Genomic DNA, 27119 nt, shown 5'->3' with positions numbered 1-27119 from the left:
TCCAACTATTATCAGGGGAATCCGTGCTTTCAAGGCAATCATAACTGAAGGAAATAACAGTGGCTTGCACTGTTTGAAATGGAAGTGGTCCAGCCCGCCCCCAGCCCCTGTGGGAGCCCAAGTCACCACAACCACAACCTCCTATGCCAAGCCACACAATTTGCAAACGCAGGCGTCATGAACCTCATGGGAAGCACCCTGCACACCCATGAGAAGCTGAGGGGAGGGGAGAGGGAGGGACAAACCTGAGATTGCATTCGTCACAGACATCAGCGGCGAGTGGAGGGCAGGGGTCACTCCCCAGACGGTGTGGTAGCCCACGATGCCGGCTAAGCCAAACGTGGTGACCATCTGGGAGAAGGCTAAATTGGGAGCTGCAATGCCCAGACCCAGAATCCCTGTGAGACCTAGGGAAGGAGAGGACAGAGGATGAGCTGACAGCCAATCACTGCAGGAAGATTAAAAGCACACACACACGCACCCACACACAAACATGTGGAATGGTCGGTGCTCTTTAATCCCATCCTCTTGCCAATTATGAGCAGATTTTTGAGACATTTCATGATTGGAAAGGGGGAGGGAGACGTGTGAAAGGTATTGTGAACAGGACTCAACTTGCCGACCCCAAAATAAAATGCATTGCAAAGATCTATTCAAATGTATGAGTCACCTTTTTTCCTTTGTGTGGCTTGTCCCCTGTTTTAAGTCTCACTGACAATGCCACATGTGTTAACACAAGTGTTTTCATTCCAAAAGGACAGGCCTTCTGAATATCTACTAAAGCATTTTCGACTTGGGCAAGGCATGACCTTTATATGGGAGGGCTTGTGGGAGGCCAGTTTGCTGTCATGTCAGGTTTGGCTGAGAAAGAGGGGTGTGAAAAGCACAGGAAAGATTTCATCCCTTCCAAGACCTTCCCAGAACACATGGCTTCCACCCACCCAGGACCAAGTTTTGCAACTGGTCCCAAATCGGGGCTAGACTGCCGGCCAGGGCAGGCACTCCAGCCTCAACTCCGAGTCAGCAAACGGGATTGTACACAGAAGAGGGGGGAAATACAAATCAGATTAAGCATGTGCAGAATACAGTCGGCTCTCAACATACATCTTTAATTAGCACCTTTGCTAACAGCAAACATGTGGATGGCTGTTCTGGAAGAGAAGAAAGGGTTACCTAGTGGTCAGGAAACGCAGAATGGTACCGGGTGACTGGGTGTTCAGCGAGCTGGAATTCACTTTTAATAAATAAGATGCCTTTTTCCCCCTTGATAGAAATGATTTCTTTACAAGTGGCACGGACAGAACAAGTAGGAACTGACATTAATTTTACCTCAAATCATTCACTAAGACTGTAGTTTTAATTTATATTCTCCCACACACATACTCGATCTCTAGTGCAGGGCCTGTTAGCCATCTGGACGGAGAGTTAGATAGAACATTGTTCTGCATTCCAGTCAGTCCTTAGAGAAGCTGTACAGGACGATGGTTAAGAATACCTTTCCTTTTGCAACATAATTTGATGACAAAATAACCTAGACATGTTTTCTTTGAATATATGTACCCTGATTTATTAATGTCATCCCATTACCATTAATAAAAATTTATTAAAAAAAAAAGAATACCTTTCCTGAAGCCAGACTGCCTGCATCAAATCCTGACTCTACTTCTTGCTAGCTGTGTGACCCCAGACAAATTACTTAACCTCTCTGTGCTACTGTACCCTCATCTGTAAAATCAGTAAACCTATTTGTCCTCATCTGGAAAAAGACAGAAATCACACATCTGAAGATTTTCTTATAAACTATTTAATAATCAAATGTCTTTTCTATAATACATGTAGTAATGTCAACTTGTGCTATTTCTATAGTCTATATAACACAGGAAAAAGATAAGAAAGGCAGAGAAAAAAGGGGGGGGAAGAAAATCAAATTCCTTGAAGCATGCTATTCAAATAGATTCCTATCACATATACAATAAAAAATACTTGTTTTTATTACAAAGGAGGAAGTTCAAGGTAAAGAAAAACAAATATAAGACCATCTTTTTATTCACTGGAATAGGCCATTGGCCTAGCTGTTAAAATGCAATAACCTCTGACTTAACAAACATAAGAAAAACCTAGGAAAACAAATCATCATATATGCCTTGCTGCACTTCCTCCTGAATCTTGAAGAGAAATTGCAATTCACAATCCTACTGGTAATACTCTCTATGGACATTACAATAATCTGGGTTCTTTTTTTTTAACAAGTAAGTGCAAGTAGGGACACTGCCCTATTTATTCACAATAATCACAACTAGAGAGTTTTTGGTCATTTTGCTGAGACTTGCTCTTTATTCAAGGAGAGTTACATCCTTAGCTTTGAAACATCTGGACTCACATGGGAATGAGGGGAAATGCTGAGGCTACAAGAACTCCCTGTGCCTGGTGCTGGTCGGTAATTCTTTATCATTTGTGTTTGTTTTCTATTTGTTTTGGCTCTAAGCAGATCTAAACATTTTTAATTCATTCTATGAGAAAGGAACCAATATAATATCAAATATATATATTTAGGCTCAGGAATTCATAGCCAGAGAATATTTACCCTATGTGACAATAATTCTTCAGTGTTTTTACAAAGATAAATTTAAAAGCGAAGAATTAATGTTCAATTGTAAAGAAAAAAAATAAGCATTTAAAATTGGCATTTTTCTTTTTTTTTACTAGGTGAATGAGTTAGACCGTTGGTCAAACGTACAAAAGCCATATTGTATTGTAGTGCCTTCTTTTTAGCGTAAACCTCTGGTTCCCTAATCTTGCCCAGCTGTGCAGATAATCACAACTGATGCTTTAAAAAACACCAAACAAATAACCACATTTATATGCACTTAACATTGCTACTCAATATATATGATGTAGATAAAAATATTAACAATTCTATTTTAAATGTTTTTATAGAAGAAAAAGGATTAACAGCCCGTGTACCCTCTCACACACATTCATTCCAGTATTTTGCACAGAGTGCCCGTTCTCTCCCGTCAACACAGTCTCCAATCCCGTAGGATGGGACAAATAACAGACGTATGAAAAACTGCTCCTAACAGGCCCAGTTCCTAGCGGAACCCAAAGACGCACAAAGGGATCTCATTTACTAACTTTGACAACTGACACATTACTTTCTCAATTTAAATATCAGGGCTGCATCCTGATGAACAGGACCCTCACCTGCTGTGTAAGCGGAAGCCGTTGTCATCGTCTTCTTAAAGGGCGTGACAGTCGCTGCTTTCTCAGCTTCCAGCTCAGCCACTGTCTTGGGTTTCACTGGGGCCCCTTCGGGAATATTTTTCGGTGTGGGAGCAGGGAAAATCACTTGGCCATCCTAGCAGAAATTAGAAAAATAGCATTTTTGAAGTCAGTCCAGGCCCTGACCAGTTGGCTCAGTGGTAGAGCATCAGCCTGGTGTGTGAAAGTTTCGGGTTTGATTCCTGGCCAGGGCACACAGGAGAAGCACCCATCTGCTTCTCCACCTTTCCCCCTCTCCTTTCTCTCTCTCTTTTCCCCTCACCCACCCAAAGCTCCATTGGAGCAGAATTGGCCCAGGCGCTGAGAATGGCTCCATGGCCTCCGCCTCAAGCACTAGAATGGCTCTAGTTGCAACGGAGCAACAGCCCAGATGGACAGAGCATCGCCCCCTAGCGGGCATGCCGGGTGGATCATGATCAGGAGCATGCAGGTAGGTGTCTGTCTCTCTGCCTCCCCACTTCTCACTTCAGAAAAATAAAAATAAAATAAAGTCAGTCCAGGGTTCCAAAAATATACTGTATAATATTGGGACTTTTAAAAAGAATTTTAAATAAATTCATATAATTTATAAATTATCATTTTATATACACATAATGCATGGGCATATAAAAATATGTGTTAAACATATATGCATACATATATATTTTTATGTACATAGAACATATGAAAGAAATAGATCAAACCATTCAAAGCAGATAGGTTTGAGAAACATCTCATTTTTACTTCATTCAATTCTGGTTTTTGCTTATTTCTATTTTTCAAAAGCAAGGTATACTTTAGGTGAGTCATGCATGTATATAAGTCTTTGCAATATTTAAATCATCCTGCATCTTTAAATAGTTTTTATTGGCATAAATCCAACATACTAATACTCTATTAGAATAGATCTCAATTTCAAACTAAGACTCTTCCATGAAGAGAAACCCTAAAGCAAATTAATAATGAAAACTCAGGAAGGAACAGTCCTCTTTACTTACCTTCATCACTACAGTGCCTCTGATGACATGACCCATTGTACCAAAGTCAAAGTCATCTTTCACTTCAAAATAAAAATTATCCTTGTCTGGGCTGATGGCCTTCAGGAGTTTGGTAATGTTGTTGGAGTAGAGCGTGCTGGCCTGCGTGGCCATGCGGCTGGGAAGGTCCGTGTAGCCGATGTGAGTCACTCCCTAAAGAAACAAAAATATAGCCAGCAAGCCCCATTATCACATGCTCACATTCTTTCTAGTAACAATTCTGTCATAGTCAAAACTAAGTTTTGAAATTCTATACATTTCTAAGTATAATATATATAAAAATATATATATATTTCAAAAGAAACTTTTAAAAATGTACCTATTTAACAATCTCAGGCTTCTGTTTCTCTACATATTTAAAGGAATAGACAGTCTCACACAGATCACTAAAGATGTGGGAATTGAAGAAGCCTTTAGCGATACCTTATGAACATACAGTTCTCCTGGCTTTGTGGTTTCAAAGTTTCCACCAGCCTCGGCAGCTAAATCCACAACAACGGAACCTTCCTTCATGGACTCAATCATTTCTCTAGTAAATAAAACCGGAGCTTTTTTACCTAATAAAATCAAAGAAAACAGAACAAATAATCATTTTTTTTAACTAGAGTCTAAGTATTACTGTAGTCTCTGAACACTCAGGAATTTAACTCTTTCCAAAGACTCCGTACATCCATCCACAGGTGAGACTGGTCATTCTCCTAAGGAAGCTATAAGAGTGTGAAATGCACAGGCAGTGTGCTGGGTGGAGCCACTGGCTCCACGTGGGAATCTCAGTGCTGCTCCCCCAAATGGTTTACATCCACTTTTCTCCACATTCTTGTCAATACTTTTATTTGTTGATTTATTCATGATAGCCGTTCTGACAGGCATGAGATGATATCTCATTGTGGTTTTCATTTGCATTGATGACTAGCGACATTGAACATCTTTTCATATGTCTATTGGCCATGGCACTTTCTTGACTATCCTCAATGTTATCCAGTGTTAAATTAAGGTTGATTAATATAACATAGGAAAATCTGGTGATGGTTGTTGAAATGATTAGGAATATCTATTTTGTCATTCATAAATTACTATTGAATGTTTCCTTGACATTTGTGAATTTCACAGGTGTGTCTCGTTTCCTTAATAGCTGATTATTATGCATCTTTAAAAAAACATGCAAGGCCGTGGCCGGTTGGCTCAGCGGTAGAGTGTCGGCCTGACGTGTGGGGGACCTGGGTTCGATTCCCGGCCAGGGCACATAGGAGAAGCGCCCATTTGCTTCTCCACCCCTCTCCCCTCTTTCCTCTCTGTCTCTCTCTTCCCCTCCCGCAGCCAAGGCTCCATTGGAGCAAAGATGGCCCGGGCGCTGGGGAAGGCTCCTTGGCCTCTGCCCCAGGCACTAGAGTGGCTCTGGTTGCGGCAGAGCGACGCCCCAGAGGGGCAGAGCATCGCCCCCTGGTGGGCAGAGCATCGCCTTCATGAGCACCACTCATGAAGAATAAACATTTTGTATTTTGGGTTTTTTTTTTTTTTTTTTTTTCTGAAGCTGGAAACGGGGAGAGAAAGTCAGACAGACTCCCGCATGTGCCCGACCAGGATCCACCCAGCACACCCACCAAGGCGATGCTCTGCCCACCAGGGGGCGATGCTCTGCCCCTCTGGGGCGTCGCTCTGCCGCAACCAGAGCCACTCTAGTGCCTGGGGCAGAGGCCAAGGAGCCTTCCCCAGCGCCCGGGCCATCTTTGCTCCAATGGAGCCTTGGCTGCGGGAGGGGAAGAGAGAGACAGAGAGGAAAGAGGGGAGGGGGGTGGAGAAGCAAATGGGCGCTTCTCCTATGTGCCCTGGCCGGGAATCGAACCCAGGTCCCCCACACGTCAGGCCGACACTCTACCGCTGAGCCAACCGGCCACGGCCTTGCATGTTTTTTTAAAGATGCATAATAATCAGCTATTAAGGAAACGAGACACACCTGTGAAATTCACAAATGTCAAGGAAACATTCAATAGTAATTTATGAATGACAAAATAGATATTCCTAATCATTTCAACAACCATCACCAGATTTTCCTATGTTATATTAATCAACCTTAATTTAACACTGGATAACATTGAGGATAGTCAAGAAAGTGCCATGGCCAATAGACATATGAAAAGATGTTCAATGTCGCTAGTCATCAATGCAAATGAAAACCACAATGAGATATCATCTCATGCCTGTCAGAACGGCTATCATGAATAAATCAACAAATAAAAGTATTGACAAGAATGTGGAGAAAAGGGAACCCTCGTGAACTGTTGGTGGGAATGCAGACTACTGCAGCCAGTGTAAAAGCACTATGGAGTTACTTCAAAAAATTAAAAATGCAACTGCCCTATAACCTAGCAATTCCACTTCTGGGCATATATCCAAAGAAATCCAAAACACTAATTCAAAAGAATGTTATGCACACCTATATTCATTGCAGCATTATTTTCAATAGCTAAGATATGGAAACAACTCAGGTGCCCATTAATAGATGAGTGGATAAAAAAATGGTGATGCATGCATACAATGGAATATTACTCAGCCATAAAAAGAACATAATCTTATCATTTGCCATAGCCTGGACAAACTTAGAGGGTATTATAATTCAGTGAAATCAGTCAGAGAAAGACAAATACCATATGATTTTACTTATATGGGGAATCTAAAGAACAAAATAAATGAACAAACAAAATTGAAACAGACTCATAAACACAGGAAACAGACTAATGATTCCCGGCATGGGAATGAAGTGGGGTTAGAATTGGGTTAAAGAGGTGAAGGGATTGAGAAGTATAGATTAGAAGTTACAAAACAGTCATGGGGATGTAAAGGACAGCATAGGGAATATGGTCAATAATACTGTAATAACTATGTAAGGTGCCAGGAACTGGAAATATCAAGGGAAATCACTTTGTAAAGTTCATGACTGTCTAACCCCTGTGCTGTATACCTGAAACTAATACAAAATAATATCAAATGTAATCTATGATTGAAAAATAAAATTAAAAAAGGAAAGTGCCATGAAATGAAAACAGAAGGGTCGTACAACTCCAAAAGGCTTAGGACTCTCTCATACACTCCCATTCCTACTCCACAGCTATTCTTGCCTCCTGGGGGTCCAGCCTATGCCTGCTGTTGGGAATGTGCTGGTAGGTAAACGAAACTCCCTGTTCCCAGGGAACAGTGTCCTCATGAGATGGTTCACATTTTAAATTCATTCGTTAACCCTTACATAGAACATAAGGCACCAAGCATAAGGATTTTTCAAGCTAACATACATTGTATGTTTGATAGGGCCCAGCCTGTCAGTACATGCTTGAGTTCAAGGTTCATAAAACAATTAATTCCTAAGCCAGAAGAAAAAATATATAAACTTGTGACATTGGTAATATGAAAGCAAAGAGTTAGTAGGCTAATTATCTTTATCTCCTCTTTTGAAAGCTTTTTGACTCTGTATTTACAGAATTTTAGTAAAAACTCTGTCAATTTTATAAATGAAAACCTACCCAAATTAAAATATGCATTACAATCTGTTTTTCAATCTACTTGATTGGGCTAAAGGTGATTCAAAAAAAAAAAAAAGAACATTTAATTATAGTACATATGAGGAAAAGTATCATAAAGATACAAGTAGATGATTATGTAGCATGTCACTCTTTCTCAATGCAAACTTGATGCTTCCAAGATCAAGTCCAAATCCTAAGCCCTTGTCCCCGGGCTCAAGTGCTCCTTTGAACAGTCCTTCTCATTACTGCCCCACTGAGCCTTCCACTCCAGCCCCACAGAGCTGGCTGCCACATGGTTTATTAGATGGTCACTGGTTCTGCCTACTGAGTCTTCCATGAAAGCAAGAATAAGGAGGTATTCCCCGCAGGACATACCTTGACGTCCTGGGAGTCCAATCACTTCTCAAAATTCTCTGGAAGTATTCCTTTCCTCTACCCTACCCCTGCATTGCAACAACGGCATCTTCAACATTTAACTAACCTTTACTCAAGTGTGGGAGTTGGGGGTGCGAACTACATGCATCTGAGGAGTCTTCCCAAGTTAAAGGTCATGCTGGTCCGCTCTGCAGTGATTTAAAACCACAGGTCAGATGGCTGCAGTCCCAGGAAGCAGCAAATGTAAAGTGCTATCCTGCACGACCAAGGTACTTAGAATCATCACCTCCCTGTTCTCAGGGGCAGAGCCCCTGTTCCAGCTCCTCCTCCTACCTCACTGGAACCCAGTGGTCCTAGGCTGACATGGCTTACACAACTTATTGATCTATATCCAATTGGGATCTGGGTTCACTCCTCCCTTAGTTTTCTAACTGTACCAACTCTATAATTGACCTCACAAATTTAATTTGGCATCTAATGTCTCTTGCTCTCGAAATTCTGAGTTCGTTCCTTTCTTCTGAGACATCTAGAGCTAAGAATCCATCCCTGGACTATAATGCTACCCGCTTTAAGAGACATCAAGGGCCAAAACCATCTGGGCTCCCTAGAAAATATCTGATGTGCCACCTATTAACTTCTTTGATGTGACTCATTCAACCTTCACAAAACAATTATTTAGTTGCTGACAACCTTTAAATACACACACACACACACACACACATTGCAGAACACTCTGAAATTCAACCACTTTTGAAAAGATAGCATATTCTTTCACATAGACTAATTTATTAATGTCTAGTCAAATAACAAGAAAAATTTACTTAAGTCATAGAGAAATATTTAAGACATAGAATTATTTTAAAAGCACACAACAAAATAATATGTGTAAGATGTCATTCAGTAAAAATAAAACATGTACTACACATGACTGTTTCACATATATCTATACTTATACATACATAAGATGTTACTAATACTATGTAGTTTCTATTAAATTCCATATAGTATAATGTTTAACAATATCAGGATATCTTTGAATGGTGAGAATAAGAATATTTTCTTTTTTTCTTTGTAGTTTACCTTATCTCCCAAATTTCCTACAAAAGCTTGTTTTAATTTTATAATTTAAAAAATTAAATAAGGGCCAAAGGGAATACAATGACGAAAGCAAGAGAGCAGCTGCCTTCAAGCACTCACATGTGGGTTACTTTTTTGAAAATTCTGAAAAGTACCAAGATAAAAATTGAAAACAGAAGGGAAAAAAATAGGGCCAAAAAAGAAGCAGGGTAGTACATAAAATTTCCAAATGAGCAACTCCTCAAAAGAACAGGTCAAAAGACAGAAAAAGACTGAGAAGACAAATTCAAAATACTGTCTGACCCTGATGGTCTAATGTGGCAAAAATAAAATGTATGATAAATATATGATAATGTCATCAGATTTATATGGAACTATAAAAAACCCCGAATAGCCAAAGCAATCCTAAAGAAAAAGAATGAAGCTGGGGGCATAACAATACCTGACTTCAAACTCTATTATAGGGCCACGACAATCAAAACAGCATGGTATTGGCAGAAAAATAGACACTCAGACCAATGGAACAGAATAGAAAGTCCAGAAATAAAGCCACATATATATAGTCAAATAATTTTTGATAAAGGGGCCAACAACACACAATGGAGAAAAGAAAGCCTCTTCAATAAATGGTGCTGGGAAAACTGGAAAGCCACATGCAAAAGAATGAAACTGGACTACAGTCTCTCTCCCTGTACAAAAATTAACTCAAAATGGATCAAAGATCTAAACATAAGACCTGAAACAATTAAGTACATAGAAGAAGACATAGGTACTCAACTCATGGACCTGGGTTTTAAAGAGCATTTTATGAATTTGACTCCAATGGCAAGAGAAGTGAAGGCAAAAATTAATGAATGGGACTACATCAGACTAAGAAGTTTTTGCTCAGCAAGAGAAACTGATAACAAAATAAACAGAAAGCCAACTAAATGGGAAATGATATTTTCAAACAACAGCTCAGATAAGGGCCTAATATCCAAAATATACAAAGAACTCATAAAACTCAACAACAAACAAACAAACAATCCAATAAAAAAATGGGAAGAGGATATGAATAGACACTTCTCCCAGGAAGAAATACAAATGGCCAACAGATATATGAAAAGATGCTCATCTTCTTTAGCTATTAGAGAAATGCAAATCAAAACGGCAATGAGATACCACCTCACACCTGTTCGATTAGCTGTTATTAGCAAGTCAGGTAATAGCAAATGTTGGAGAGGCTGTGGAGAAAAAGGAACCCTCATACACTGTTGGTGGGAATGTAAAGTAGTACAACCATTATGGAAGAAAGTATGGTGGTTCCTCAAAAAACTGCAAATAGAACTACCTTATGACCCAGCAATCCCTCTACTGGGTATATATCCCCAAAACACAGAAACATTGATACGTAAAGACACATGCAGCCCCATGTTTATTGCAGCATTGTTCACAGTGGCCAGGACATGGAAACAACCAAAAAGCCCATCAATAGATGACTGGATAAAGAAGATGTGGCACATATACACTATGGAATACTACTCAGCCATAAGAAATGATGACATCGGAACATTTACAGCAAAATGGTGGGATCTTGATAACATGATACGAAGCGAAATAAGTAAATCAGAAAAAAACAGGAACTGTATTATTCCATACGTAGGTGGGACATAATACTGAAACTAAGAGACATTGACAAGAGTGTGGTGGTTACGGGGGGGAGGGGGGAATGGGAGAGGGATAGGGGGTGGGGAAGGGCACAAAGAAAACAAGATAGAAGGTGACAGAGGACAATCTGACTTTGGGTGGTGGGTATGCAACATAATTGAACGACAAGATAACCTGGACTTGTTATCTTTGAATATATGTATCCTGATTTATTGATGTCACCCCATTAAAAAAATAAAATTATAAAAAAAATATATATATATATATATGATAATGTATGAAAATGGAAGGAACAAAAGGAATTAAGATAATTGGGTATTGGGGAAAATCTACCCATCCTAATGTCAATGTCATACTTCAAACTAAACTGCACTCTTTAGATCAAAATTAATTATAAGAGAAGAGAATCAACCCATAAAGAAAAAGGAAAGGAAAAAAAAAAACCTTGGGTGACTATCTCTCAAGTCTCTGGATTAAAAAGTACTTCCTAAACTTAAAGAGATGAAGAAATTACAAAGAAGAATATCAGTAGATTTAAATATATTAAAAAAAAGATCCTCAGAAAACATATATAGGACAAAAATTAATAAAAAGCTCACAAACATTTAAATAAAACCAAACACTAAGATCCTAACAGATAAATGAACAACTTGGCAAATGGTCATTTCAAAGAGAAATGGCAACAACCAAATGAGGGGAAACAAAAGCCCACGTGCTGTGAGCATCAAAGGAACATTAGTTCAAAAAGTGAGATACTTTGTTGTGCTTCCCTAACAGAAAGAGTCAAAGTAATCATAAAAATGTTGAAATGAAACCATTAGCTGGACAGTTTGTTGGGGAGATGATGAACTACACAATCTTTCAGGGAAGTGCGGCCTGTTGAGCATGTACCAACCGGCCAAAAGTGTTGGTATCCATCCATTCAGTAATTCTACTTCAATGATCGAATTAATCCTGAGGAAATTAATAAAAATCTAGACACAGGGATAAAAAAGGAAAAAAGTTAGAGCATTATTTTTAATGAACAAAAACAAAAAATAAACAGAAAGCCCAATGTTGAAGAAACGGTTAAATAAAATCCAGTACATTCAAACAAAAGAACTCTACAAAACTATTAAAAGGTATTCATTTATAAAGAATTCTTAATGATTCATAATATTATATTAAGGGGGAATTTTTATAATATAATATTAAATGGGGAAAGTAAGAAAGATACTGTATTTTGATATGACATGATAAAAATGCATGGAACAAAGGCTGAGGGGAACTGGTAAAATGTTAATAGTATTTTTCACTAAGTAGAGGAATCATGGGTGACCTATTGTCCACTCTGTGTTTTACTGGGTTTCCAAAGAAAGTCACATACTACTTTTATAACATAAAGTATTCCTGCATAATCACAACCAGTTTCTGTGTTAAGTTGAAGACATGGATTCAAGTATTGTATTAGAAGAATCAAACTAACATAAAAATGTCATTGGACCAGTCTACTTACCATTTGAAAAGGCTTTACTCAGTCACCTGCCCTTCCTGCTACAGCACATAAAGCTACGGTTATGACAGCTTTTCAGAGACAATGTCACAACACTTACAAAGGGAGACACAGACAGAACTGGGGATGGTTAACAAACAAGAAGATGAGTACAGATTTCTTTACAATGCAGAACATAGAAAATATACTCAATAATTAATGCAAATCCTTCAAATAAAAAGAGATGTCCCATGCACCCCCGAGAAAGCTTGATGTAGACCCTAGACACAAAAATATCAAGTGAGCATGTCAGGTGTTTAAGACATGACTGGAGAAGAAATCAGAAGAGTTCATTTGACAGAGGACAATCTGACTTGGGTGATGGGTATGCAACATAATTGAATGACAAGATAACCTGGACATGTTATCTTTGAATATATGTATCCTGATTTATTGATGTCGTCCCATTACAAAAATAGAATTATATATATAAAAAAAAGAAGAGTTCATTTAAAAATACATCCAATGGAGTACTACTCAGCCATAAGAAATGATGACATAGTGCCATTTACAACAACGTGGATGGACCTTAGGAACATGATACTGAGTGAAATAAGTAAATGAGAAAAAGCTAAGAACTATATGATTTTATAAACAGGTGGGATATAAAACTGAGATTCATGGACACAGATAAACGTGAAGTGGTTACCAGGAGGAGGGGGCTGTGGGGGAGGGGTGGGGACGGAAAGTAAAGAGGGAAAAATATATGGTGACAGAAAATGATTTGACTTTGGGTAATGGGTATACAATATAATCAACAGTTCAAATTAATCAACATTTCAAATGCTACAGAAATGTTCACCTGAAACCTATATACTCTTATTGATAAATGTCACCCTATTAAATTTAATTCCCTAAATAAAATTTTAAAAATAAAAAATAATAATAAAATTAAAAGGCAGATAACAGGGTTATTTTTTTTTTTTTTTTTACAGAGACAAAGAGAGAATCAAAGAGAGGGATAGACAGGGACAAACAGACAGGAACAGAGAGAGATGAGAAGCATCCATCATCAGTTTTTCGTTGCAACACCTTAGTTGTTCATTGATTGCTTTCTAATATGTGCCTTGACCATGGGCCCCCAGCAGACCAAGTAACCCCTTGCTCAAGCCAGTGACCTTGGGTCCAAGCTGGTGAGCTTTGCTCAAACCACATGAGCCCGCACTCAAGCTGGCGACCACGGGGTCTTGAACCTGGGTCCTCCGCATCCCAGTCCGATGCTCTATCCACTGCACCGCCGCCTGGCCAGGCAAGAGGGTTATTTTTAGAGGCACAATTGGGCTTTTCCTTTTGACCGCTCATTTCTATTAATGTAATCATTGATCTACAAAAGATGAGATACACAAAAAGACCAAGGTTGTTACATTTCCTCAAACCTACCTCCTTAAAAAAAAAAAAAAAAAAAAGCGCTATGGTAGAAAAAGTGAGAAAAGAAATTTTAACTATATTATTGATATTTCCTGGCACAATATTTCCTGATATTTCCTGGCACAATACAGACCATGGATGAAAAATTGGGTATGATGTCAATTTCAATGAAATAGTTCTTGGTTCTTCCCTGTTCATAGACATAAAGTTCCCTAGTAAGATTACTAAAGTCCCCCCCCCCAGTTGGGAGTTGATTTCCATACTTTTGCCAAGACAATGGTGGGGCAGCATGCACTCGCAATCATCATTCAAATATTCATCCATTCATCGACTCAGTGAATAATTATTCAGTGCCTACCAAGCACAGACTTGATAAGAAAGGGAAATTTTACTTATAGCTCTGAAGTCTAATATTTTAGGCCCTAACAGAGGCTGCATTTGAAGGCTAGTGAATAGTTTTGTTATTAGAATAGCTGAGGTATTAAAAGCACTCATCTAAAAATTTTAACTATAGAGTTTCCCATTTCGTTTGGCCATTATTTGGGGAGAGCAGGGGTACCACAGATTAGTGTAAGGTATCTTGGAATCCCTGCGTTCCCCAAGAATTGACTGTAGACTGAAAAAATGCCTCCCTTGTGTGCACTGTTGGCATTATAGCTGTGAGTCAAACAAATTCATTCTTATATGTGATTCAATTCTTAGTATCATACTCATGTATTGGTTCATTCATTGAATACTAAGATGAAGTTTTAAAGGTACTAAAGTTAGAAACTTCTAGAAAAAAATACTCATTTCTAAAAAGAGCTTTAAGAATTTATTGCTATATAGCAAAAGATGTACCATTGGCCTCTTTACAAACACTAAATTCAAAATGAGTGAATTAACTTTAAGTAATTACCAACTATTTATGATTTACCAGAAAGTTTTACAATACATTACACTACTCTAAATCAATGAGGCCTAACATGATCATCTGAAATCATTAAGTTCTCAGATTCTGTCTCACTAAGAAAAGAATCAAGCCCTCACAGACAACTTTTATGACATCAAAGAAAGAAATTCAGAGAAAGCCATTAAAAAAATTAAGAAGAATAAGGCACCAAGATGAAATGTGTTTACCACAAAATTTTACAATGATTCCAAAGAGCATTTAGCATTATTTATGGGAATTACTCAATGGCATGTAATCAGATGGGGAAATTTCTAACTTCCAGGCCTGTAAGGCATCAAATTAGACTAGCTTGAGAAAAACTTCCTGCTTTAAGAACATGGTATACATAACGATATAGTAGCAAAGAGATTAATGATATAAATTATAGATTTATTCAAACCAAAATACCTTTCTCAGGACCAAGTTCTAGGAAGACGAGGATAATCTTTAATGTAACGTAATATTAAAGGCGTTGACTAAATGCAAAATAGACCTTCTGAACTACAGTCATTGCACAAAGAAATGTCATTACAAGAACACCATTTCTCACTGATCTTTGTGGGTGTTTACCCAGCTTCCGTGGCCTCCTCTTGTCACTACTCTGATTTTCATTCTCTGCCCAGTCTATGAGTTTCTGGAGAAATGACCTCAGAAACTACGCCAGGGCTTGGCCTGCCTGGCCTGAGGGTGAGTGCATCACCCTATCAGCGACCAGTTCAGAATTCCAGGAGGGAGCCGAGGGGCATCTCATTGCCACGCCTGCATGGGCGGGTTCAGGAATGGGACATCGCCCAATAAGGCCAATAAGAATGAGGGACAAGGGACATTTGCTAAAGGCTTCTGAGGAAGAAGTTTTCTTGCTTGTCAAGAGGGAGCCATCAGACCTGGCTTGCCTCATCCTCCGGATGTTGTGTTACACCAGCTGGAGGCCTGACACCACTGTTGCCTTCCGCCGCTGAGGGTGCCACCAACCCATCGAGGACAGAGGAGCTAAGAGAATGCAGAGCAGCACAGCCAGGGTCCCCTGGCCACACACCTGCCCAATTCTAACTGGACTTTTCTGTTAATAACTCAAGAAACCTTCTTGTTTAAGGAGAATTGTGCTGGAATTCCTGCTGCCAGCATCCTCACTGACACACGCTAAGGGCTCTTAAAATTTCAAGATCACAGATGGGGATAAAGTATTGGGTCTTCAGCTACATAAATGTTAGACATGTGGTCAAAAGAGTTTTTATACACATATGTACACATGAGAAAACAAGATGACTGACTCTGTAATTGATAGGATGTGGAAGGAAACCACCGAACATTTGTCTGATGGACCCATTATCTAGTGAGTCAGGCATGGTCAGCTCTGTGCTTAGAGGCGTGAAGAAGTGCAGCCCCTCCATCTTGGTCAAAAATCACTCCGGAGACTCAGAGCTGTGTTTGTGAATATATGAGATCCTGAGCCAAGCTAAAAAAGTTCTCTGCTAAAAGTTAAGCAGAGGACTTTCTCTTTTTTTAATGAGAAGCTAACAAATAAAAAATCAAATGATCTTTATTATAAAAACGCATTTGTACTGAAATGTTGCCTAAGAACAGGTGGTTAGACCTCTGAAGACTCACAGATTTATCTGGTGGGCAAACTGTGACTCAAAGCAGAGCACATGATATGTGAGTTCTATCCTCGAGCCAGAGGAAAACTGGTTCTGCATAATGAATTAGTTGTATAAGGAACCACAGAAAAAGTGAGGCCAGCAGAAATTTGGCTTTTACTAACGAAATGCCTTGAGATATTTCTAAATGTAATGCTTACGAAATATGATTGGTTAACAGCAGTTTTATTTTAACAGACTGGTGAAATCCCTGATAGTCTATTTAGAGAAGAAACCTAAACATAAGCTTTTACCTAATAATTAAAGAACATGTTTGTAAAATAGCTTTAAGGCAGGGGTCGGGAACCTATGGCTCGCAAGCCAGATGTGGCTCTTTTGATGGCTGCATCTGGCTCGCAGACAAATCTTTAATAAAAAAAATAACATTATAAATATAAAACATTCTCATATATTATAATCCATTCATTTCCTACCGCTCATGTTCATGGTTGCGGGTGGCTGGAGCCAATCACAGCTGTCCTCCAGGACAACACCAAATTTTATTGGATAATGCATAATGTACATGGGTCGTTGTGAGGTCAGGAAGTAAATTTCCCTCCTTTTAATCAACTAGTCAGCTAGCTAATTGCAAAAACCCTTTTGACGAAGAAGATGGCTAAAAGAAAAAAGGATAAGGAGTATCGTACTTTTCACCAGGAATGGACAGAGGAATTCGACTTTGTGGAGAGAGCAGGTTCTGCAGTGTGTCTAATATGCAATGATAAGATTGCAACAATGAAATGGTCAAATATAAAGCGGCACTTCGACACACGCCATACTATATTTGCATCGAAATATCCAGCGGGGGACAGCAGGAAGAAAGCATGTCAGGAGCTACTGTGCAGAATGCTAGCTAGTCATCAGCAACTCTGTGCTTGGACCCAACAAGATGACTGGAATTCAGCTAGCTTTGCTGGTGCTTTAGCAATTGTGAGAAACGGAAAGCCATTCACAGATGGGGAGTATGCAAAAACATTCGTGCTTGATGTTCCCAATGAACTTTTTGATGACTTTTTGGATAAAGACAAGATAATCAAATGAATAAAAGACATGCCTCTGTCGGCAAGAACTGTTCACGATCATACCATCATGATGGCAAATCAAATTGAGGCAACACAAGTGTAGGACATAAATGCATCACCATTCTTTTCTCTCACTTTAGATGAGTCAACATATGTAAGCCATTTATCCCAGTTCAGAGTGATTGCAAGGTATGCTGTTGGTGACACACCACGTGAGGAAAGTCTTGCTGTTTTGCCTATAAAAAAGACAACAAGAGAGGAAGATTTATTCAAGTCTTTCACTAAGTTCGCTAAAGAAAAAAATCTACTGATGGATAAACTTATTTCGGTGTGTACTGATGGTGCTCCGTGCATGGTGGGGAAAAACAGAGGATTCGTAGCGCTTCTTCGTGAATGTGAAAAGAGAGACCCATTCTAAGTTTTCACTGCATCCTACCTCAAGAAGCGCTTTGTGTTCAGATGTGTGGTGAGCAGCTTGGTGAGGTGATGTCGCTGGTCATTTGGGTGGTCAACTTTATTGTTGCCTGAGCTTTAAATAATCGCCAGTTTAAAATACTGCTGGATGAAGTTGGGAATAATTATCCTGGTCTGCTTCTGCACAGCTTGTGCATTGGTTGTCAAGAGGGAAGGTGCTGAGCCATTTCGTGGCTTGTCTAAGCGAAATCCAGACTTTTCTTGAAATGAAAAACATCAAGCATCCTGAGTTAGCTAACACTGAGTGGCTCCTGAAGTTCTACTATCTCGTAGACATGACTGAACATCTGAACCAGCTCAATGTGAAAATGCAAGGCATTGGAAATACAGTCTTATCCCTTCAACAAGCAGTGTTTGCATTGGAAAACGAGCTGGAACTCTTCATCGCTGACATTGAAACAGGTCATTTACTACACTTTGAAAAACTGGGAGAGTTTAAAGATGCATGCACAGCAAGTGACCCTGCTCAACATCTTAATCTCCAGCAGCTAGTGGGCTTCACATCTAATCTCCTGCAGTCATTCAAAGCGTGCTTTGGAGAATTTCGTGAGCACACTCATCTTTTTAAGTTCATCACCTATCCACACGAGTGTGCAGTGGACAGTGCCGACCTGAGTTAAATCCCCGGTGTCTCCGTCAGAGATTTTTGAGCTACAAGCTGCTGACCTGAAGGCCTCAAGACATGTGGGTGAATAAGTTCAAGTCACTGAATGAAGATTTGGAAAGACTTGCACGACAGCAAGCAGAGTTGGTGAGCAAACACAAGTGGGGAGAAATGAAAAAACTTCAACCCGTGGACCAGCTGATTGTCAAAACTTGTAACGTACTTCCCATCACATACCACACACTGCAGTGTGTGAGTATTGCTGTACTGACCACGTTTGGCTCTACGTATGTATGTGAGCAGTCTTTCTCACATCTAAAGAATGTTAAGACCAACCTACGATCACGTTTAACGGATGGAAATCTCAACGCCCACATGAAGCTTAACCTCACCACATATCAACCAGACTACAAAGCCATCAGCAAAACCATGCAGCACCAGAAGTCACATTAATGGTAAGAAGTACTTTATTCATCATTGGTTAGCAACAGCATAACAACGTTATTAAAAAGAATTCAGAGACTTATTGTACTTTAAAAGTGTAAGTCTTACATAAAATGCACACATTTACTTGTATTTAGTGTTAAACAAATTGTATAGCTCTCACAGAATTACATTTTAAAATATGTGGCGTTCATGGCTCTCTCAGCCAAAAAGGTTCTCAACCCCTGCTTTAAGGGCTATCTTAATAATTTACCTCTCGTAGCTGCAAAATTCTGTACAGATAAAATACAAAATTAGTCAAAATGTTACGATGACTTTATAAGCTATAAAAATTCTCACAAAACAATCCACTACACTTAAATTGTGGCATAAATAAGAAAATGCATAATATTCTTATATTAATCATAACATTTTTTGTGTTCCCTCCAATACATGTTAGATTACGAACAATTCATTAGCTATCAATATCCCTAAAAGATTAATCAATGAATATTTATTATACATTCTGATTTTACTAGTTAATACAAAATAACTTAAAGGTTATCTTTAAACACAGAAGTAATACTGTTTCTCATGTCACTCAACTTGATTCAGAATGAGGTTAATTCACAAAAGAGCCTTAATGAAATGGTTATCTTGATAAAATTAGGTAAAAAGCAAGTCCATTTCTCCACAAGGAAAACCATACCAGACTGCCACGTAATGGGGGCTGGTTTTGTAACTGCATGAGTGTGTCCATAACCCAACAAGCTCAGAGGCTGTCTTCAACAATCTGCATAGCCCTTAATAATACCTGGACTTCATACCGCAAAAGTCAATAAAGTGCTTTAGTTCTAAGTACCATTTGCAAGACCAAATGTCACCAACGAAGAAAGGGGAATTAGGCTAATGTTCTATATGCCAGGTCCTCCACAGGGTGTTCTTCATCTGTCCCTCAAAACAACTCTGCAAGGTAGAAATTTTTAGCCCCTTTCAGAGATAAGGCATCTGAGAGAGACACATAGCTGTTATAAACAGAGGTACAGAGGTATTGGGAATCCGAATCTACTCCTCTGTGTCTACATCCACGATCTGACCCCCAATGAGCAAATTCAACACAGGCAGATAAAATTACAGAGCGAGGGGAGGGGGGGGGCGGAATTAGGCTGTGGGCTGCTCATCAAAATTATATTTGATATAGGCTAAATTGTGTGCCCCTAGAAAATTCATGCTTTGTTTTTAAGTATTTTTTTATTTAAGTATAATTGGTATGCAACCTTATATTGTTTACATTAGTTTCGGGTATAAAATATAGTAAAGTATACAAAATTTCTATATCTTACAATGTGCTCACCCCACTAACTCTAATGATTATGTCATTGTGTAAAACTTATCACAAAGAAAAAATCATATGTAGCCCTAACCCCAAGGACCTCAGAATGTGACTTGTATTTGGAGATAAGGACTTCAAAGTGGTGATGAAGTTAAAGCCATTCGAGTTAGGCCTAATCCAATCTAACTGGTGTCCTTTAAACACAAGGAAATGTGGACACAAAAAGAGACACCAGGACCACGTGAGAACATAGGAAGAAGACCATCTACAAGCCAAGGAAAGAAGCCTCAGACGAAACGAACACCTTGACCTTGAACTTCTAGGCCCCAGACAGTGTGCAAATAAATTTGTTGTTTGAGCCACCCAATCTGCGAGATTTTGTCACAGCAGTCCTGGAAGACTAACACAGTGACCTCTTCTTGTTCCCGAGCACACAGGTAGGCGATGAGTCCAGCTTCCCTCACAGGTAGGTGGGGCCACATGACTAACTCTTAGCAAGAAAAAGGTGAGCAGGACTGGTGTGTGCTACTGCTAAGCGTCCCACACACACTCCTCCATGTCCCTTTCCTGTGGTGGCTGGAACCAAAACAGTGCCTAGAGTGGCCTTCACAGCTTCATAATGATGGTGGCAACATTGTCACAACTGAACTCCTCAGGTGATCACATGAAGACTTCCCACCAGGCCTGACCTGTGGTGGCTCAGTGGATAAAGCATCGACCTGGAAACACTGACGTCGCCAGTTCAAATCCCTGGGCTTGCCTGGTCAAGGCACATATGGGAGTTGATGCTTTCTGCTCCTCCCCTCCTCTCTCTTTCTTTCTCTCTCTCTCTCTCTCTCCTCTCTAAAATGAATAAATAAAAAAATATTTAAAAAAAAAAAAAGAACTTCCCACCAATGTGCCAACCACCCATTACTGTTAACTCAGCAAGAAGTATATTTCTATCATGTCTAATCCATTATGCGCTTGGGTTAATTTGTTATGCAGCTAGACCATGCTAACTAATACTTAGGCACAAGAAAGGATAGGGAAAGTGGAATGCAGGAGACACAGAAATGCATATGGTGGGAATACTAATTGTTAGCAGGAATCTAGCAGGTGCTGCTTCACCTGAGACAGGCTAGGCCTCATAATCTTTTTTGACTTAGCGATCACCAGCAGGGGAACACAATGCTTCCCAATGTGGTAACATACTTTTGGAGAAATAACAGACCAAAGCAGAATATAATTCTGTAGCACAAATTCTGCTAACAGAACATTTGTTACATTTAGCCCTGTCACCCACTAACTGTGCTCAAACACACTCTAGGAAGCCATGATTGATAAATAGACAGAACACTCCACATGCTGGCATCCTCCTCTGGATGACCAACTGCTCTGTCAACGTGGAAAGCTACCAACAGGTGCATGGACAGCCTGTGGTTACCAATCCTTGGTAATGGTGTTGCAACATTTAAGTATTCCTCTCTGCCCTTCAAAATTCCCCAAATGAAACTTTGGAAAAGTAATACTATAAAATTCTATACAATCGTTCTATACAACAATACATTTAAGGGAGAGGAGGAGAGTAGATGAAATCAGATTACTCAGTAAAAAAAAAAAAAAAAAAAAAAAGTTAAATAATTCAACAAAGTGGGAAATCACTGATCTATATAGTTTTGTCCTGGAAGATCATAATGCTTATAGAAGAAGTAATAGAACCATCTGAACAATAAACCTTTACTTCGGGGGAAAACTTTTTTAGTCATCAAAACAGTATTATCACTGCCCTGGCCAGATGGCTCAGATGATTAGAGCATCATCCTGATATGCAAAGTAGCCAGTTCAATCCCTAATCGGGGCACATATGGAAACAGATTGATGTTTCTGCCTCTCTCTCTCTCCCTTCCCCTCTATTTGAAATTGATAAAAATATTTTTAAAAAAAAAAAAAAATATTATTGCCTGGTGCAGTGGATAAAGCATCAAGCTGGAATATTGAGGCTGCCAGTTCAAAATCCTGGGCTTACCCAGTCAAGGCACACACGTGAAGCAACTACTATGAGTTGATACTTCCTGTTCTCCCACTCCTTTTCTTTTTCTCCCTCCCTCTCCCTCTCTCTCTCTCTCTCTCTCTCTCTGTCTCTCCCTCTCTCTCATATATATATAAAATCTTTGTGGAATTTCAAAACTGGACAGTATCTCACTATAATTACATATTCTCTTGCCTTGAAAGAACAAGTTTAAAAATTACTGTGGAAAGTTATTCTTTTGTACTATATTTCTACTCCATGTAAAAGACAGATTCAAAGAGACAGGCAGCCTCATATGGAGAACCAATATTGATTTTCTAAGAAACTGAAATCTCATATGGGTCATATATGTCAAAGAAAAACATCCCCCTCCCCGTCCTCCTGAGTCATGTAAAATTATCACAAGGGTACTTTAAGGGGTCTATTCTATAGACCCTAACTGGTATAGATTAAAAAAAAAAAAGTACTGTTACCCTTTTGGGTAATATAGATTGTGCCTAAAAAGGTGTCCAAGTATATATAGCCTAAGGTATTACAACTTACAACCAAGCAATGAATGTCTCCCTTCTCAGCTGATAGAACACTTTCTCCTAATCCTATCTCCTGATAAATCTAACTAATCACCTCATACTGCAAACTGGGCAAGTTCTGGTCATTTTAAAAAGTTAGGTTCCCAGTCATTTTTTTTATTAAAGTATAGTTGGCATACAATATTATATTCAGGTGTAGAACATAGTGATTCAACACTTACATATCTTATAAGATCACCATACAAAGTACAGTAACCCTCTGTCACTGTGCAAAGTTATACTATTACGGACTGCATTCCCTTCACCTTCTTCATCCATTCCCTACCCCTCCATGGTTTGTTGTTTCTATGTGTCTGTTATTGTTTTGTTTTGTTTGTCCATTTGTTTGGATTTTTTAAAATTCCACATATAAATGAAATCATGGGATATTTGTCTTTCTCTATCTGACTTTTTCACTCAGCATAATACCCTCTAGGTCCATCCAGGCTGCTGCATATTTTTTATTGCTGAGTTATATTCTTTTAAATCTTCTTTATCTACTCATCTATCTATGGTCACCTAAGTTGCTTCCATATCTTGACTACCATAAGTAATGCTGCAATGAACATAGCGGTGCATACATCTTTCTGAATTAGTGTTTTCATTTTCTTCAAATAAACACTCATGATAATAAACAATCAGAAGGAGAAATTAAGAAAAAAATCCCATTCACAGCTGCATCAAAAAGAATAAAAATACCTAGGAATGAATTTAGCCAAGGAGGTAAAAGACCTATACTCTGAAAACTATAAGACATTAAAGAAAGAAACTGAAGAGGACACAAATAAATAGAAGGATGTACCATGCTCCCAGACTGGAAGAATTAACATCATCAAATTGGCCATACTACCCAAAGCAATCTACAGATACAATTCAATCCCTATCAAATACTAAAAGGCAGTCTTCTCAGAACTAGAACAAATAATCCCAAAATTTATATGGAATCACAAAAGATCCCAAATAGCCAAAGCAATCTTGGAAAAAAAAAAGTTGTAGGTATTACACTCCCTGGTTTCAAACTATAATGTAAAGCTATAATAGTCAACATATAAAATACTGGCAAAAAAACAGATACATATATCAATGCACCAGAATGGAGAGCCCAGATATACCCTCACTCGTTTATAAAGTCAATTAATCTACCACAAAGGAGGCAAAGAATATACAATAGAGAAGTAACAGTCTCTTCAACAAATGTTGCTGGAAAACTGGACACATGTAACACCATGAAATTGAACTACTTTCTTACACCATATACAAAAATCTGCTCAAAATGGATTAAAGATTTAATTAGATGTAAGACCTGAAACCATAGAACTCCTAAAAGAAATCATAAGTGATAAACTGTTGGATATCAGTCTAGGAATATCTTCTGGTTATGTCCCCTCGAGCAAGGGAAACAAAAGCAAAAAATTAATGAACGGGACTTTATCAAACTAAAAAGCTCTACACAGTGAAGAAAATCATCAACAAAGCAAAAAGAGAACCTACTGATGGGAGAAGATATTTGCAAATAACATATCCAGCAAGGGACTGGTATCCAAAATATATAAGAAAATCATACAACTCAATAACCAAAAAATAATCCTATCAAAAAATGGGCAAAGGACACGAAGAAACATTTCTCCAAAGAAGACATACAGATGGGCAACAGACATGAAAAGATGCTCAACATCACTAATCATCAGGGAAATGCAAATCAAAACAATACCAAGGTATCACCTCACACCTACAGAATGGCTATCATCAATAAATTAACAAACAAGTGCTGGTGAGAATGTGGAGAAAGGAGAACCCTCATGCACTCTTGGTAGGACTGCCAATTGGTGCAGGTATTGTGAAAAACAGTATGCAGGTTCCTCAAAAAACTAAAACAGAGCTACCATACACCTCAGCAAATCCACATCTGGGAGTTTATCCAAGGAAAATAAAAACCACAAGCTTCCCAGTCTTCATCATCCTCTGTGGCGTTCTTATGCAAAACTGAGCCAACAGAGCATTCTTTATCTTTTCTTGGATAAACCTGGAAAAAAATAAAATCAATCATACCAGCCAAGACCTAAGAAAGGCCCCCAGGGTTATTAGCTCAGCAATACCTGCTGAGCCCCCCACCCCACCCCATGTCCCTGGGACAATGACTCAGAACTACTGGTAGCTGAGACACGGTCAAAGGGCTATGAATGAAGGGAAAGGGGGCTTACTATTGAGTAGGATACAGCAGAAACTGCAGAGGAAGTGTGAACCAACTTGAGTAGGATTTCAAAAGGCAGGGCAGAGAAAAGACACATTCCAAAGAGAAGGAACAATATGAGTAAAGGCCTGAAAGTCCTTGGCCTATTTGTGGCCATCACAGCAGCCAGCATGACTGAAATCAGACCCAGTGATTAATCAACCAGCTTAAGATGAGGCCCAAAGGCTAAATCAGGACTAGAAACTGAAAGGTAATGAATACCTTAGCAAGCTGTACAAATTTCGTAGCATAGATTGGAGGTATTGGGGATAATGTGATCCAATCCAAACATTTTAGATGTTTTTGCCTAATGATGCTAGGACCCGAGTGCTCCAAGATACGGTCATCATTGTTAAACAGAACCCCAGGCTCTCCGATAGCTACAGTCCAATGACAAAATAAGGGCAAGACCTGAGGTGGAGGAGGGGACAGCCGGAAAGCAAGATGACCGCAGGATGCTCACGATGTTTTCATCAGGTGGTGCTCAGGAAAGGTGTTACATGGAAGAGGCTGTTCCCGCCGTGTGACTTGCTGAGCACTGCACAGTTCTCAGTTCTCCCTGGCATTCGGGTGACACGTGCCTCCACACAGTCAGTGCTGAAGCAAGACATTCCTCCTCGCCACCCCCTCCCCACTCTCCCCTCCTGAACTCACTGATCAGCTTTGCAACCTGAGTCAGCCTCTTCCTGATCAAGTCGTCCAAGTCTGTGAAAAGTCTCTCTAGAAGGTTCCAGAAAAACTAGGGATGGTAAAAAACAGTAATAAATCTCTCATGGGGGATAGATGATGATGCAGGGCGACTTGACTTGGGGTGAACATACAACACAATGCACAGATGATATATTAGAGAATCGCATTCCTAAAACCTGTATAATTTTATTAATCAATGTCAGCCCAATAAATTCAATTAAAAATTTTTTTTAATTTCTTGTGCCTCAAAAGGTGTAGCAGAAAACATTGCGAGTGCAGCCTGAACATTCCCAGAGAGTGGGCTGCCTTACTTCCTAACAGTAGTCTCACAGGTCAAAGAGCTGGGCAGGAGGGGGGAGCTCTCCCCTCTTGTGTGAGCAGCGCACCACCAGATGGATCGGTCAGCTAGGCCCTGTCCTGAAATTACCCACATTGAGTGAAACCCGAGCCTTTAACCCATCACCCAGTCCAATCCCGGCGTGGTGGGACAAGGATGGGAACAAAAGTCCGGGCAGCACAGTCATTAGCTGGCTACAGAAACAGTTCACTCACATACAACCTACACAGCACAAGATGATTGTTTTTTGTCCAAACCCATCAACTGCTGGGCACCGAGGAGAAATGAAATGTCCAACTCCGTAAGACGGGAACCTGAAACCAACTGATTGTGTCCCTCTCAACATGCCCGACCACGCCAGGCCTCCGGCTCGGCCACGGGGACCTTGGTCTAAGGAATCTCACTTCTGACATTTAACTTAATCCCCTTTGGCTCAGACTCAAGGAAAACCTTAGAATAACTTCTGCTCTCAGAGCCTTTCAGGAGTTAGACACGCCATCAGGTGACCCACGTGAAGGGTCAGGACACAAACCTGTAAAGGTATAACGCCAAGGACACTGTCTTTCAAAGGGCATTTGTACCGTTATATAAATTTTTTCAATCCTTTTTTTTTTTTTAATACTCAGGATTTGGGGTTTCAGTCTCCCAGGGACATAAAAGATGTTTTGAAAGACTTTATTCCTTAGATTTTTTTTTTTTTTTTCGTCTCCAAAAAGCAAATAACAGAAAGGTCCCTCCCAGACCAGCTTTCGGCATAGGAGCTCAGGACTGGCACAGTGATCTCTGTAAGCTTAGCGTGTTTGGGCGGGCAGAACACGGTGTCAGGGAAGGCTGGCCGCAGCACAGACCCAGAAGACGGGTTAATAAACTTCTTCAACAGGTTTTCTCTAAGACTTATTATACAATCTGACCCTCTACTAAAGTATACTTACTATAAACTACTAATGAAAAAAGTATTTTTTAAAAATATGAAGTAAGAGGTAAGCCGTACAAGTCAACATGTGTTTTATACAAGAAGTCGTTGAGTTCTGTCACTGACTTTGAGCT

General features: G+C 39.4%; 1 protein-coding gene across 5 annotated transcripts in view; it reads right to left on the bottom strand.

Moving 5' to 3' along the window:
- NNT (nicotinamide nucleotide transhydrogenase) overlaps nt 1–27119 on the bottom strand; it is a 108048-nt gene that overhangs the window by 54079 nt on the left and 26850 nt on the right. For all 5 annotated transcript variants that reach the window (XM_066240625.1, XM_066240623.1, XM_066240622.1 and 2 more), the window contains exons 8-11: nt 4722–4855; nt 4260–4451; nt 3205–3358; nt 246–407 (exon numbers count right to left, since the gene is read on the bottom strand). In XM_066240625.1, coding sequence (XP_066096722.1) covers nt 246–407; nt 3205–3358; nt 4260–4451; nt 4722–4855 — 642 coding nt within the window. The remainder of the gene's footprint in view (nt 1–245; nt 408–3204; nt 3359–4259; nt 4452–4721; nt 4856–27119) is intronic.

This window comes from Saccopteryx bilineata, chromosome 1 (genome assembly GCF_036850765.1).
Source record: "Saccopteryx bilineata isolate mSacBil1 chromosome 1, mSacBil1_pri_phased_curated, whole genome shotgun sequence".
Taxonomy (NCBI): Eukaryota; Metazoa; Chordata; class Mammalia; order Chiroptera; family Emballonuridae; genus Saccopteryx; species Saccopteryx bilineata.
This window is presented reverse-complemented; position numbering and strand designations above follow the sequence as displayed.